At 45.7% G+C, this 15,855-nt stretch overlaps 1 protein-coding gene across 1 annotated transcript; it reads right to left on the bottom strand.

Moving 5' to 3' along the window:
- CA4 (carbonic anhydrase 4) lies at nt 1–14,756 on the bottom strand. The gene is made up of 8 exons (XM_066333684.1): nt 14,291–14,756; nt 5,762–5,812; nt 5,191–5,361; nt 2,704–2,861; nt 2,473–2,565; nt 2,118–2,181; nt 1,852–2,015; nt 1–205 (listed from the first exon to the last, which is right to left on the bottom strand). The coding sequence occupies exons 1-8, from the start codon at nt 14,346–14,348 to the stop codon at nt 20–22; spliced, it is 945 nt and encodes a 314-aa protein (XP_066189781.1). The 5' UTR covers nt 14,349–14,756; the 3' UTR covers nt 1–19.
- Nucleotides 14,757–15,855: the final 1,099 nt, after the last annotated feature.

The raw sequence follows: 15,855 nt of genomic DNA on the forward strand, positions 1-15,855 counted from the left end.
GGGACGAGGTGGGGGAGGCTCAGTGGGACACGGAGCTGAGGGCGCAGCTCAGGGCCAGCAGCAGCAGCAGCTTTGCCTCGGGCAGGGCCATGGCGGAGCCCGACCACAGCACCTCGCGGTCGTTCAGGGGCTGCACCGGCCGGAAATTCTCCGTCATCGCAGTGGAGTTGGGCCCCTCAAAGTGCAGCGCTGAGAACAGGGAAAGCTGCAAAACACGCGACAGCCCGCTCAGCCTTCATTGCCAGAGGGCCGTGGTGTGGCGGGGCTGCGGTTTGGAGGCCGAGGGCTGGAGGAGTGAGTTAAAGCCTCAGGAAAGGGCTGAGGCAGTGGCCGCAGGAGGGGTCAGCCAGGGATGGCTCCCTCAGCCCTGGAAATCACGGGCATTTCCTTTGGGTGCCGGCCAAAGGCTTTGTGCGGCCCAAGGGCTGCTTCCCCACAGCTCCTGACGCAGGCGGCCGCCGCGGCGCAGGGACACGGGGCAGGAGCAGCAGGAATTGTGTCCTCGTCTGATTCCTGGTGCTCTGCCTGGCCCTGGGCCCTGCGGGGACACTGGGGACACTGGGGACACACTGGGGGAACACTGGGAGAGCAATGGGGACACACTGCAGACACAGTGGGAGCACACTGGGGGAACACTGGGAGAGCAATGGGGGAACACTGGGAGAGCAATGGGGACACACTGGGAGAGCAATGGGGACACACTGGGGACACACTGGGAGAACACTGGGGACACACTGGGGACACACTGGGAGAGCAATGGGGACACACTGAGGACACACTGGGAGAGCAATGGGGACACACTGGGGACACACTGGGAGAGCAATGGGGACACACTGGGGACACACTGCAGACACACTGGGAGAACACTGGGAGAGCACTGGGGACACATTGGGGACACACTGGGGGAACACTGGGGACACACTGGGGACACACTGGGAGAGCAATGGGGACACACTGAGGACACACTGGGAGAACACTGGGGACACACTGGGGACACACTGAGGACACACTGGGAGAACACTGGGGACACACTGGGGACACACTGGGAGAGCAATGGGGACACACTGGGGACACACTGGGAGAGCAATGGGGACACACTGGGGACACACTGGGGGAACACTGGGGCCACACTGGGAGAGCAATGGGAGAACACTGGGGACACATTGGGAACACACTGGGAGAGCACTGGGGACACACTGGGAGAACACTGGGAGAGTACTGGGGACACATTGGGGACACACTGGGGGAACACTGGGGCCACACTGAGAGAGCAATGGGGACACACTGGGAGAGCACTGGGAGAATGCTGGGGACACACTGGGACAACACTGGGGACACACTGAGGACACACTGGGGACACACTGGGAGAGCACTGGGGACACACTGGGAGAGCACTGGGAGTGAGGAGCTGAAATGCAGGCGCTGCAGTTCAGGACCAGCCCGGGCCAGCCCTGCACAACCCGTGTTTTCCAAACACGCCCAACTCCATCTCTTTTTCCCTCCTGCAGGTCAGAATTGGGGCTGGAGGACCCAAGCTTTGCAATGACTGTGTTCTGCTGTCCTGGCAAAGGGACAAAAGCCTTGGAATTGGGCAGGGAGCAGGTGACAGCAGTGACACACTCTGAGCTCGGAGGGGTTTCTTGGCTCTCTCCTCACACCATCATTTCCCCTTCCTGCCCCTTTCCTGCCATTTTCTGCGGGATGATTTAACAGGGGCAATCAGCTGGCACCACTGGGGAGCAGGTTCAGGCTGCTGCCAAGTGACTGAGTGTGGGACAAGGCAGCTGAGGTGTCACCCTGGGGCCACGGGGACACAGCACAGACCCTCTGGGCTGTCCCTGTGCCACTCACCTGGGTCACGTTGAGCTCCACTGGCTTCTCAAATACAGTCCAGGTGACTCCCTGGTAGCAGTCAGGGCTGGTGAGGGACCCCTCGTAGCGATAAAACCTGCCCAGCTCCTCCTCAGCCGGGAGAAGGGAGCTCAGAGGCAAAGCATTCACCTGTGTTGATTTCCCTGCAAAAAGAAAATCCCTTGGAATTCCTGTGGCTGCAGGTTTTGCCCACATTTATCCTCGCCCCACACAGCTTGTGAAATCCCTGGCCACGAGTGTCTTACCTCTGTATTTAATCTTCTCCAGTTCGCTCAGTAGAGTTGCATAGTTTTTATTTTCTTTGCCAGCCTGAAAGGGAAAAGTTTTCATGCCACATCTTGTGTATTTCTCTACAAGGGGGTTGCTTTAATCAGTGGTGAATAAAGCAGAAAAGGGCTGCAAGAAAAAGATAACAGCAAGCAGGATGCAGAAAAGGGTAGAGGAACTCCGTGCTGGCAGAATGCCTGAGGAATATCAGGCAGGTTAAAGTCTTGGGCTACTGTAATATTGATAAAAACTTAAATATTGACACAAACAATCCTTTCAATCCAAACTGCTGGCTGAGATTGGAGAGGAGCAGTTGAAAATTCCACTGCCTACCTCGATAAAGAAGGCCAAAACAGCCAAACCATCTGTAGTTTTCTTGGCTTCTGTCACATCTGAAGCATCTTCTCTTATGTGGACGACGTGAAGCTGGAACACAAGAGCCAAGGGCAATTATTTCCAGCCTCAGACCTCCCAGGGGGAACTCGCCAGGAGCTTTTGTGAGCAGGATCTCAAAATTCCAGAGTTCTGGAGTGAAACCCGTGGTCCCCACACAGTCCCACCTACCTCCATGGGGTATTTCTGTCCATCTATGCTGTGCTCTGAGCCAGGGACGGTTTGGGGCTCACCTGGGACTCCCCAGTGCAAATGGAATTCTACTGCCTTGTACTTTCTCTTCAGGCCTCCTCCTCCGACTTTAGGGGATGCACTTAGTGCCACTTTAACTGGGGGGAGAAAAAACCGACATAAATTGTTTTAAAGGAGAAGAGCAGATCCTGCATGAACAGTGTGTGAGAGCAGAGATGTTCCTGAGAGTCAAATTTATCCTCAGGTTCTCACTTGGCTTTTCAGACAGTGTTCCAGAAATTCTGCTCTGCAGGAACTGAACTCTTACAAAACCATCGCTGAGTTTAATTTGAGATTAATTATAACCACCATGACCTCTGGAGTCAGAGCTTCTTATACCTCTGTGAAGACCCTCTATTCCTTCATTTTTTTCTAAAAAAACCCCTCCTCTATCAAAGTCAATTTGATCCCAGTTTTTTTGGGTTTTAACCACCATTTTAATCCCCTGTTTTCTGCACTGTAACATTTCCTTTGGGCACAGTTTAAAGATATTCTGTTTTAATTTAGAGTAGCGCTGCAATTTAAGCCTCAATCACACACACTGGAGATATATTTTAAATTTTTACTTTTCACCACCCCCGTGTTAAAGCACAGCCCTTTTCTTTGCACAGGAAAATTCCGGGTTGTGGCCCCAGAGGAAAATTCTGGATTGCAGCCCCAGAGAATTCCTTTCTGCGCTGAATTCCAAATGAACTCGGAGGGAGCGTGAGTCATTTAGTTCCTTTGCTTTTTAATCTGTAAATGGATGAGTCAGATGTCTTTGTGGGCTCTGTTTATCTAGCTTAAAACCCTTGAGACAGCGACCTTTGCTATGTGCCCATCACGGAACAGAACGAGTCTAATCTCACCTGCAGCCTCTAATTGCAGCTGTAATTTCAGCAATAACCTCCTCATTTAGCACAGGAATTGGTTGTCCTCAGAAGGAAGAGATTTTTAAAAGCCTCAGATTAAAGCCCTAATCCTTATGCATGGCTGGGGAAGATGAGAGTTCGGGAGCAATCCTTATAAATATTAAATTTGGTGTAAAAAGGGACTGTAATTGGACATCCTGGAGTATCACCCTGTAATGGGAAAGTCATTAATCCAAATAGAAGTGAAAAAGTCAAATCATTCCTTTTTCTTGTGGTCGGCCACGACAGCGATGTTTGAAATGAGAATTTCTGGCTGTTAAAATCTCCCCAGATGCCTTCCCACCTTTCCCTTTGAAATCAGGAGATATTTGCTACTTTCTGCTTTGAGCATTTGGCAGTTAAAACAAAGAACCCACCCAGGATTTTAAGAACATCTACACATAACTTTAAAAAAAAAAAATCAAAAAATTAGGCCACAGGTTTATTTTTAAAGTCAGAGTAATTGAACTTTTTTTTTTTTATTTTTTTTTTTTTTTTTTTTTTTTGGAGCAGCATCCTCAGTATTGTGAGGGAAGGTGGAGGAAGTGGAACAGTTCTAAATTACTGTTAATTGATTCATGGTTTACCGATTCACTAAGTAGCTGATCAACATCAGATAACTTGTGTGTGCAGAGAAAACAGCTCTGAATGGGAGAAGAATGTAGCTCATGATTTAAAGAACTAATGACACACAGCACTGGGGAGGACTTTCCCACACCAGGCTTTTCTCCAGCAGGATTTTTTGGTGCAGTGGCAAGAGCTGGAAAGGAGAAGCCCAGGAATAAAGGGGGATTTCAGCAGAAAATAATAAAATTCTGCCCGAATTGTTGTTCTGCCCAGCTGCCCCTAAATTCTGGACTCTCTTTGGGTTTTGGTTCAGAGCTTCTTGTTCCTGCACAGAAATTCCTGCTGAGATGTTCAAGAGCCACAACTCCAAAACTTCCCGAGAAAATGTTGATGGCAAAAACGTTCTGGGAGTTTAATTTCTGAAATGAAGGGTGGGATCTCATCTGTGCTTCCCTGCTGGGCTCCAGGGATGGGGAAGGAGTGAGGGAAAGCCCAAATCCATCCCACAGGAGCAGCTTCTTTATCTTCTTCTCCTGTCAGAGCCAGGATTAAATGCTCCAGAGAAGGATTTTGTGTTTGGACTCTGATGTTTATTAATTCTTGTCCCACAAGTTGTGAGTTCTGCCTAACACAGTGAAAAATGGCTCAGTCTCTTCTCTCTCTGCAAGGCCTCTAATGAACAAACTGCCCAATTATGAAATAACACCTTAATTATTTTTACTTTCAACCCAATAACCATGGCCTGCAATGCAGCTTGTTCCATCCAGTTACAAAATACCATCCAAACCATGATGAAGAAGGTGAAAAAGGACTCAACCTCTGCCCTAAATCTCCCATCTTGCTTTATATCTCTATTGCTATATTCTAAACCCTTAATCTCTGAGTTTCTGTTTGGGTTTTGAGGTTTCAGTGAGCAGAGAAAATCTGAATTTCTCGGTGCCCAGGGCTCGGGCAGCTGGGCAGTACTTGCCTGTGTGGCCGTTGTTCTCCAGGGTCCACTTGGCAGAGTCCTTCACATCATACCCTTCAAAAGTCAGGGCCTTGAGGTTCTTGTCATAAACCACATTTCTGGTGACAATGTTGACAGGGGACTGTCTGTTCCCTTTGCACCAATCGCTGACCTGATGCCACTGAGGAGGATCTGGCCAGGGATGAAGAAAATATCTTTATTTTTTATTGTTTTGGGTTTTTTTCCCCCTTGCAGACAGCAAATCCTTGTGCAAGCCAAACCACCCAACCAACCCGGGGCTTTTGAGACATCACCCCAACTTCTGGGGGGATTTTTACATTTGTATATTTACCTTTTCACATTTATTTCTACGTTTCTACACTCTCCTTGCTCAGCACAACATCAGCAGTTACCACAAGCACCAAGGGCTTCAAAACACCCTCTGACAGGGTCACACAAAAAATGTGCCCACGATGCATTAAAGGCTGAACTCTGGGAATTTTTTTTTTTGCATTATTTCTCCCAGCAGCCCCTTTGCAAAGCAGAAGAATCACCAGAGTGACTGGAAAAATGAAATTGCTTGGCCAGTTACCTTTACACTGTGGCTGCTCACACTTCTGGGTTCGGTAGCACCAGTGGCCCACTAAAAAAAAACAACAAATAAAGCAGGTGAATGAAAATCTGTACAAATTATCCCCCCCAAAAAGCAGCAGGGAAATGGATTGGCAGCTCTGTCCTATCTAGATCTCCTCCTGATCCCTCATAAATCACTTTTCAGCTGTTATATCCCCCCAAAACCAGTTATATCCCCCCAAAACCAGCGCTGGCAGGAACTTTTGGCACTCTGGATCATCAGAATTCTGGATGGGTTGCAGTCCTAAAGAATTTGATTTTTCAAACCGTGGCTCCTTCAACTTCTTGAGGCAAAAGTTCCACCTTTGAATATATGCAGTGTTAAAGTAAATTTCCTTTTATCAGCTCTGCACTTGCCAGCCTTTCACAGACTTGTAAATTCACTTATGCAAGAGGATTTATCTCAGCTTGTTCCAGGAACTCCTTTGAAGGTGACTTGGTGCAGGAATTCTGAGAAGTGAGAAGGATCTCACTTCCTGCAGGACCTGGGGGATCTTTGGTCCAACTCAGCTGGGACCAAAATTCTTCAGCAGAACACGGGAATTTTCACTTTTATATTGTCAAAAGAAGTATAAAATTCAGAGGAGAAGAGCTGATTTAATTTCATGTGTTTATCTAATCAGGAAAATAGAGGCTGTTGTTCATCCCGAGTTGCTTCAGTGGCTTTTTATTTATTTAAAAACTTTAAATTGACTTTGACGGGGGATAGTTCTCTTTGGCTATTTAACTTCAATCCATAACAATTCAAACCCTCTGACAATGATGATTAACACCACGCCTTCTGTTTGCTCGTGATTAGTAAATTATAGACATTTTAATAAAAGGTTAATCAATTTTAAGGATAATTATGAAGGAGCCCTGTCACTTGACTGGTAATTACCTTCATTTGTAATTTATAACCCACCTGCTGGAAGGTTTTAACACCTTTATCTCGATATCAGTGGCAGAACAATACATCCATCCATTAAGGATTTTAGAAGTTATAAATAAGGAATTGTTGTAAAACCTGGGCAGCTGTGACACGGGAGGAGACCTTGTGGCAATTAATATAACCTTTAAAAAATGACACTTTGGGGGTTTTTATTTCACAAAAAACGAAGTTTCTGCTGAAAGCTACGGACAATGTTGCCTCGTTTTGTAGTTTACCAAGACTGGGAAGAAAAACAAACTCTGCTCTTTTTTGTGTGTGTGGTAAGAACCTCAGGGATTTCTGTGTTGTTGTCCAAACCTTGGGTCTGAAGAGGTTTTACCCTTTTGGCAGATTTCTAAACACACACAAATTTCACTTTCCAGCACCAATTGTTGTTTTTTAATTTTTTATTTTTTTTTTTAATTCCAGGACCGAACTTTTCCTCCTCCTCACTGGGAAACAGCAGAAGTTCCAAGCACAGAATGTCACCGGGCGCCTTAATCGATATTTTTTTAATCAATAAATACCTGGGGAATGCCAATTGAGCTGATCACAGTGCCCTGGCCAGCCCCATGTGTGCTTTTTGCACGGATGGAAAACTCCAGGTGTGTTTTTGGCAGCTGCTCAGGGGGTCAGAGTGAACTTTGGACAATCCCAGCAGGGTGGGATTGGGAGTTTCTTGACAATTTATGCATGAAGGAACCTCCAGGAAGGGAAAAAAACCCCAAAAAACCCCAAAAAACCAAACCAACCCCTGGTACTCAGCAGGAATAAGCTGGAAGGGTTTGCTGCTGAAGATTTTGGGATGGAAAGCAAAGGGGGAAAGGGGCAGAGACAGCTCCAGACTGGGCAATTCCAGGAGTTTTCACTGGCCTTGCACAGTGGAGTGGGACATCCAAGAGTTTCTGCAAGGAAAATTTGATTTTCCAGATGAGCTGAGCCACAGCTGGGACTCAGGGCAGCAGGTACAAGGCTATAGAGCTTTTAAATCACTCCCAAAAAATCAAATTGAGCCACAGAGGGAAGGGGAATTCTCCCCAGAATTCTGGTGGTGGTCCTGAACCAGTGTCTGTGTGCCAGAGGGGGAATGGAAACGGGTTATGGAGCAAATAAATCCATGTCCCACCCTTCTCAAACAGAGAAATCCCGAGGTTTTACCACCTGAGCAGGTGTCTCAAATAAACTCGTGGGTTTCAATCACATCTCAGAGTACACCAAAGCTCTTCCAGCCTGGGCAGCAAAGTGATGGGGAGATAAAAAAACTGAATAAAAATAAAATTTCATGGTGAAAATCCAGCCCTCAGTGGTTACAGCTGCCTCACTTCCAGCCCTCAGGAGTGTTCAATAATTAATATCTGATTTTTTGCACCTTCCCACCAGATTCCTGGTGTCTCTGAACAAGGGGAGGATTGTGTTTTCTGCCTGCTCCTTATCCCACCTGTGGCTGGGTGGTATCAGTGAGGCAGAACTGCACATTATTCAGATAATTCAGCATTTCCTAAGGAAAAAACCAAACGCCCTTGAAGCTGTCAAACCTTAAAGAAGGAGCTAATTAAACATTACAGAATGGCCGAGCAAACAGTGGATTCCTGTTTACTGCGAATCAGGGTGGTGGTTTTTCTTTTTTTTTTTTTTTCTTTTCTTTTTCCTTCTTTTTTTTTTTTTAATTTTTTTTTTTTTTTTTTTGGATTGTTTGTTTTCTGTTTGGGATTTGTTTTTTTGTATGTGTGTATTTTTTGATTGGCAGCGATGGAACATCGGGGAACAAGATCCTTTTGTGCTGCTCAGGAGGAACCCCCCGGCCGGTCCCTGGAGGAGGAAAATTTGCATTGGGATTTTCCCGGATTGGGATGTGACATCTCCCTCCCTATAAGAACCTTACATTACAATGGCTCTTTCTTCCCCTGAGCTTTGGGTTTTTTTGTTTTCTGACTCAAGAAGGGAAGATCCTTGTCACATCCAGCCACTTTTCCCCCGGCTTTAGGGAGGATTATACCCTTAGGGCACGCTGCTTTTAATTGTCTGAGCTGCTCCTTTTCCACAGTCCATTCGCCCAAACTGTCAGGAAACGTTTCCTATTTAATAGCTTACATTTTCCACTTCCTTATCTGCATCCCATCACTCCTCGAAATATCACCGAACCACCCTAAACAATCCTTTTCCCTCCCTGCTGTTTACAGCAGTCAAATCCTTCCCTCTCCATCTCTATTTTCAAATATAGAATATTTGATCCCTCTCCATCTCTATATTCAAATACAGAATATTTGATCCCTCTCCATCTCTAATTCCTGCTCTTGGCTCTGTTCATCTCTTCTCCCATCTCTTGGACACCTTCCCACCATCCCCAACCCCAAAATCTCCTTTTTGAACCCCCTTTTTTCACAGATCCCCCTCAGATCCTTCCCTGGGCTGCTCTTTCCCTCAAAGCTCAGCTCCCACCTTCTCTTTCCTGTAGATTATGTTCATTGCTGGGGGAAAAAAAAGGGCAGAAAAAGGAGTTTTCAGTGGTTTAGGGAGGGTTGGTTTTTGTGGTTGAGGTGCTGAAGTCAGTGCTGTGATATAGAGATAGACAAATATAGATACAGATGATATAAATATAGATTAAATGGAGATATAGACTAAATATAGATTAAATATAGATATAGACTAAATATAGATATGGATTAAATATAGATATAGCTTAAATATAGCTTAAATGGATATAGTTTAAATATAGATTAGATATAGATATAGATAGGCACACCTGTATTATCAATGATATCTTTCTCTTACATTTTAGAACGGGTTAATCCCTGATTTAAGTGGTTCTGTTCCATCCCACACGTGTCCCATTGACTTGATTTGGTTTAATTTCAGGTAGGGCTGGCCAAAATTAATCCAAATCAATTCCTCCCCGGTTAAATTTAGGGAGTCTCTCTTGGCACAGGAGCAGTCTCACTTATCTCTGCCTCTTCCTCCTGGAATTTACAACTGTTTTCTTGCCCAGAGCTGCTCCTTGGCACGGAGACAGCCAAAAAAAAAAAAAAAACCCACCCCAAAACAACAATGCAATTACGTATTGTTTTCGTTTCATTGTAAACCTTTTCAATTGTTTGAGCTATCAAGAGTAGTTTGGAAGGTCGAGGCAAAAAAAAAAAAAAAAAAAAAGTAAAAAAGGTTAAGAAAAGTTAAAAAAAAAAAAAAGAAAAAAAATTATTGTTGCCTCTGAGAAGTGCCTGTCCCGTGCAGGAGGCGCTGCTGGCCGGGGGCCAGGCTGGAGCAGCCCTGCCAAAGGCCATTGTGTGACCTGGGAAAAGACCCTTCAGCTCTTTGGATGACGCTCAGATTGTCTGAATTCCATCAAATTCCCCAATCGGCCCGGTCCCGCTGCTGCCCTGCCTGCAGGGTGCTGGGACAGGCTGGCTGAAAATCATGCCATTTCTCCTGGAAAATGCCATTTCACCAAAGTCACTGAAACTGGGGCTGAGCAGCCTCAATTCGGGCCGCTGATAAATTCAGCCTCCATAGAAAATATTCCAGCATCCCTATTCAGCACCCTTATCAAATTATTCATTTTATATTCTGTTTTTATTAATAATATCGAGCCTCTGGGAGGGTGAATGACTTTTTTTCCTCTTTTTTTTTTTTTTTTTTTTTTTTTTTTTCCAGACAGCAGGAATGTCCTGTGTTGATTTTTAATTCTAATCCCTTCTCTCTTTAACTTGAGTCTTTTGTTTGTCCCTTAAGCCTCTTGTCACCTTTTGAGGGAGGTCCTGCCTGGCCATTCCCAGTTTTCCTGGTGGTGCCACAGTTCTCCCTGCTGGATCCTCAAATCCAGCCCCAAAATCTGCTCTCACCTCTGCATCCTTTTCCACAAAAATGCCAAAAGCTGGGCTCACACGGGATTTATTTTTAGCCTTGGCTCACCCTATTTTTAGCTGGCTTTGTGAAACTTTCTATTTTTAGTGAAAAAAAAAAAAAAGACCAAACAACAGCAATTGTTATCTAAGCCTGTCTTTCTAATTAATGGGATTACTGAGCATATACATGAGGATATTTAGACATTGTGAAGCATTACACATCCTCAGGAAGCCCCTTTGGACAGACAAAGCCACTTCCAAAAGTTCACCTCGAGATTTCTGTGTCTCCACAAACATTCCTGGCCAGTTGCTGCTCTTCACTTTTAACCTGGAATTTGTTTTATTTTTTTTCCCCCCAGGGATACCACATCTTTATGTGGGTTTATTGCAGGACATGACGGGGGGATTTTAGCCCCAAAAATCAGCTTTATTGTGGTGCAGGGCAGCACATCTGAGGTGAGCAGGGATTTGCCCACATAAATCAGTCACTGCTCCACGAGCCCTTTGGAAACACTTATAAAACACAGGAAAAAAAATTAAAAAATCCAAAGAGGTTCTGGATATGCCTCTATTAACATCTGCCAACAACTTCCTTCGTGTCAGAGAGCGAGGGGAAGGTTTTGAGCTGAGCCCTTTGACACTCTGCTGTAGATAATGTGCCCTCAGAAATGTCCTGTATCAAAGGCAGAAGCTGTAACTAAAAGAATGAGCATCCAGGGCTAAGGTGATTTCCTGCTCTGAGGGGTTTTGCCTGGCTTTCTTTATTAAAAACACGCCATTCAGAATGATTTATTTTAAAGCACATTTAATATTGAATTCAAACCAATGGCTGGGTAGTTTTGCTGGCCTTTCACGCCGAGCTTTTGGTGGCTGATCCTGTGGCTAAAAATACGACTTAAAATCTAATAACAGGCCACTGGATATATCCTGGGACACAACAAAGCATCTCCTGCAACGCCACGAGCAGGGAAAAGAGACAGACTCTGCACTCTGCAGCTTTTTCTAGGAGATCTCAAGGTTTGTGCTGGTTTTCTGGAAGTGTCAAAGGCTTTTCTGCTGGCAGCATCCCAGTGGGAGAGGCAGGAGGGTCCCGGGGAAATCATGGATAGAACAGAGCAGGATAGGGGCAGCTTTGGATTCAGAGCTGATGGAGACACCCAAAGGTGGCAGAAAGCCCTCACATGGGTAATTCCATAATTCCTGTGGCCTTTTCTCTGTGTTCCAGGCCTTCTCATTACATTTATTATTGTTTTTTAATCAGCTGAAAATGCAACTTTCCACCCCAGAGGGGGTCCAAGTGCACCAGCATCCCAACTGTGCCAGCCCTAAAGTGGATTTGGAGCCCAGCCATAAACCTGTGTGCAGTCCACACCACTGGAACTGGAAAGGGAAGAAGTCACAGCATTTTTATTGTTTTTTTCTAAAGCTGCTACGGGGTATTTTGTACCTGAATGGCCCTGAGGAAACCCCAGAGTGAGAATTGATGCTGACGTCAATGTCCGCGTGGTTATGGAAATTTAATGTTTGTGAGGGGTAGAAGCATGTGAGCAGAGATAGAGAGAATTAGAGGGCTCTAATCTCATCTAAATTAGAGGAATGTCCTATCAGGCATCAATCTTCTGGAGCACCAGAGCATGGACTGTGGGAGATTTGTCTCCTCATGGCTGAGTCCTGCTCTGTGATAAAGCAAAAGGTTAAAACGTGCTGGGGTTCATTCCGTTCCCCCTGCAGAAAATTAATTTTCAGTGACTTTGCTGTAACCCCACCCCAGAGCTGCTGGAGGGAGGCAGAGAGGGATGGATGGATAAAGGGATGGATGGATGGATGGATGGATGGATAAAGGGATGGATGGATGAATATCTCTGCTCTCTGGCACAGTAATAAAGCCTCACTTTTAGCAGGTTCGGAGAATTCCTGTTGGAACCTGCAGACACTTGGTCTCTCTTTTCCAGCCCCAGAGGGTCCTTGGACTCTCAGAGGAAGCAGACAGGAGACCTGAGGTGGATCAGGGCAGCTGTAAATGGAATCTACTGAGATCTGGGCACAGGTTTGGGAGGGGCTGGTTTGATCCCTGGGCAGTGATTGCACCAGCGTGCCTCAGTTTCCCTCCCCTACACCAGGGATAACGACGTTTCCTCCCTTAGAAAGGCCCGGTAATACTCATTTTAAAAGGGCTCACTGAGCTGACCAGGGCACATCACCCACCCTGCTCCTGAGAAGGGGCAGGACAGGAGGGAAATGTTTATTCTTAATTAAAAAAAATAATTTAAAGATGTGAAGAAGGGATAGGATGAGAAGGAATTTCAGCTGATTATCAAAAGTGGAGTTTCTTGAAGTGTGCAGCCTTTCTGTTAATAAAATGCGTCCTGTGGAGCTTCTGCCTGAGGAAAGTTTGGAGAGGAAGGTGCAGGGAGCAAGTTTCTCGTGTGTTAATGACTGTGTAATTCGGTCCACACTCAAGGAAAAAATGTGGAAATAAGTGGGGAGGGGTGGGCAAAAAAATGCCTACAAATTATCACATCTGCATTCCCCGTCTTACTTCCCTCTGATAAAGAGGTAAACCCTAATTATTGACCCCGATCTAATCAGGTCACAAAGGTTCTCTAGATAGTCTTCCAGGTTTCCCTAACAACCCCCGCGGTGGGGCACAAATTTAGGACAGTGCTGACAGCCAGGAGTCAGTAACAAGCAAACACGAGGGGCAGAGGTGGGAAAACCAAAATCTTTTTTGTGTTTCTGTTCACCTGCCCCACGTGTGGGCAGAGAGAACAGCCCTGGAGCAGGGGCTGGGCTTGGGGCTGTCAGGGAAATGGAAAAGCCAAACTGCTGAGGGATGGAGGATTAATAAAGAGCAGGGAAAACAAAACAAAACAAAACAAAACAAAAAAACCACAAAAAACCCAGAGAAACTCTTCAGGGCTCTGTGAGCACCTCTGAACCTTGATCTGCTCCACCACCACCTCCCTCCAGAGCTCCCAGGGCAGCACTTCCCCCTGATAATGCTGGATCCCTTTTCCCCTCACTGCACTCTGCTCTATTTTAGTGCAAACAATGGACCCCTGGTCACTTGGAAGAGCTGCAGTGTTTCATTTCGAGCCTCTGTGCTGCTATTTGCATGGGGGGAAAAAGGGGGATTTATTCAGCGTTGCTGATTGAATAGAAGCAAGGGAAAAAAAAATACCTGCTGCATTTTTCAATCCTAATTATAGATGGTTATTTAATTGAGCCATCCTAAGTGCACAGTGTACTTATAGTGCCCAGGGAGCAAAAATAGATGGGGCTGTTGGGCTGATGCAGCAGAGACATATTGTTCTTTCTCCCTCAGCAGAATTTTGTCTTGGATCATACACAGCAAAGCAAAGGGAGCAGAAATTTCAAACAAGCGATTTCTTTCAAGTTTAAAGGAGTTTTGAAGATAAAGAAATTAAGTTTTGGTATTTTAAGTGCATGTATATAATAAACTACAAAGATCAAGCCAAAGCTCATTGATTTTTTCTTGGAGGAGGAAGGCAGATAGAACCTCTAAAGGTGAAAAGAAACCCCCCAAAGCACTCATTCATTCATGAGAAAAAAATCCTAGCCTGGCTATTTTAACACAAATAATAAAAGGCAGAGAAATAAATAAACCATCCTTCATTTGCCATGGGGAAGAACCAGGGAGCCTGCACGGCACGCCAGAAACAAATCAGAAATAAAAGTTACCTTAACGTGGGGTTAGAAAGAGCAGAGAAGGACTCACCCACTGCCTCTGTCTTGAGAATGTGCAGGCAGAGCAGAGCAAGGAACAGCAATTCCATTCTCTGCCTGAAACAGGCTCAGTGCTGACACCAGAATTGATCAGGCTCCTCAGGACGTGATCATATTTCTGCTCTCAGTTTTATACTGGAGTAAGAAGTCCAGCACAGACCTGAAAGCCATAGCAGGAAGGTGAACTCCTCCCCTTTGTAATTTCTCCAGATTTGCCCTGCTCCTGATTTGCCTGGATTTATTCATTCTCCAAAGTGAGTGGCAAAAGGAGAGAGGATTTCTGGCGCTGGGCAAGGAGCCTTCAGTGAATAACTGAGCCTTTGCAACCTGCTCAGCTTTAGCAGCCCAGGAGTGAAATGCTACATTTTCATTTACTGGGAGGTTTTTGGTTTTTTTTCTCCTGGCAGCTTCACAAGATTCAATTAATGTGTGTGTTAAAGTTAATGTTTCCTTTAAAAAAACAAAACCAACCCCAGGGAGACAAACCCCCAACTCCCCCTCACTTCTACCCCACAGTCCTCCAAACAGGATTGGAGTTGATTTGTGGCACTGGAAAATGGGAATTCCATGTGCAGCAACAGGAAATGTTAATTAGGTGACATACAACACCTTACGTATGTCATTAAGCGACGACACATTTTTTAAAATAACCCTTTTTCTCAACTCTCTGCTTCTGCTACTGCAGTTTGATACATACACAGATTTTTGGTTTTGGTCCCCTTTGTCCTCCTATCTACATTTTTACATTTCATTATTGGAATTAAACACAATCCAGGGGCAACTCAGAACAAAGAGAAGTGGGACAGCTTTATTTATTACAGAGACACCAGCTTTGGGATATTTTTTGAGAGGGTGGGTTTTGATCCAGCTGAGGAGAACAAATAAAACAAACTTTTTGCCCAAATGTCCGTGGGGGTTCAGCCCCAGAGCTGGGCAGGATGGACAGACAAAGCGATTTGACGGCTTTATGATTTTATGGTTTTATTCCAGCTGAGTGTGCAGAGTCACCCAGCAGAGGCTGAATCCAAGGAAAAGCAGCCAAGAAATCTCTCCTTGCCCTGCTGCTCTCACTCAGGAGCTGCAGCGACACCCGGACAGACCCAGAGCAGCTCCTTTATTCATAAAACCAAACACAAATAACAGCCCCACGATGAAGATCTGCCGGGGGAGTGTTTTTCCATCCCGCACAGGCGCTGATCTGCCTGGCACAAGGTGATGGGTGAGTAATTCCTGCCGGGGGAGAACAATGAGGGAATCGGTGGAATTTTGTCCCTCGCAGGTCTCCCGGGGCCAGGCGATGCTGAGCACACAGAGCAGCGGGGCAGCTCCAAGGGCATCCAGAGAGAGACAATCCCCTTCTTCCCTGGGATGCTCCTCACCGGGGAGCTCAACAACAACACCTCTGGAATTTCTTTTCCCCACTCTGTTCTATTTCCTTAAAGTTCTCTGCTCAGGACTGAAAAGATGAGGGTTAGAAATGTTGGGCTTGAAAAACAGGATTTTTTTTTTTTTAATTTTTTTTTTCCCTTCTTTTTGTTGCTAAACCTTCCAGCCTGT

The sequence above is a fragment of the Sylvia atricapilla genome, chromosome 20, assembly GCF_009819655.1.
Source record: "Sylvia atricapilla isolate bSylAtr1 chromosome 20, bSylAtr1.pri, whole genome shotgun sequence".
Lineage (NCBI taxonomy): Eukaryota > Metazoa > Chordata > Aves > Passeriformes > Sylviidae > Sylvia > Sylvia atricapilla.

Excerpts from the sequence above, each read along its gene's own strand:
- CA4 (XM_066333684.1), bottom strand. The coding sequence starts at position 14,348 with ATGGAATTGCTGTTCCTTGCTCTGCTCTGCCTGCACATTCTCAAGACA. Across the intron at positions 5,813-14,290 it reads TCTCAAGACAGAGGCAGTGG|TGGGCCACTGGTGCTACCGA; the intron begins GTGAGTCCTTCT and ends GTTTTTTTTTAG. Across the intron at positions 2,182-2,472 it reads TTTTGGCCTTCTTTATCGAG|GCTGGCAAAGAAAATAAAAA; the intron begins GTAGGCAGTGGA and ends TTTCCCTTTCAG.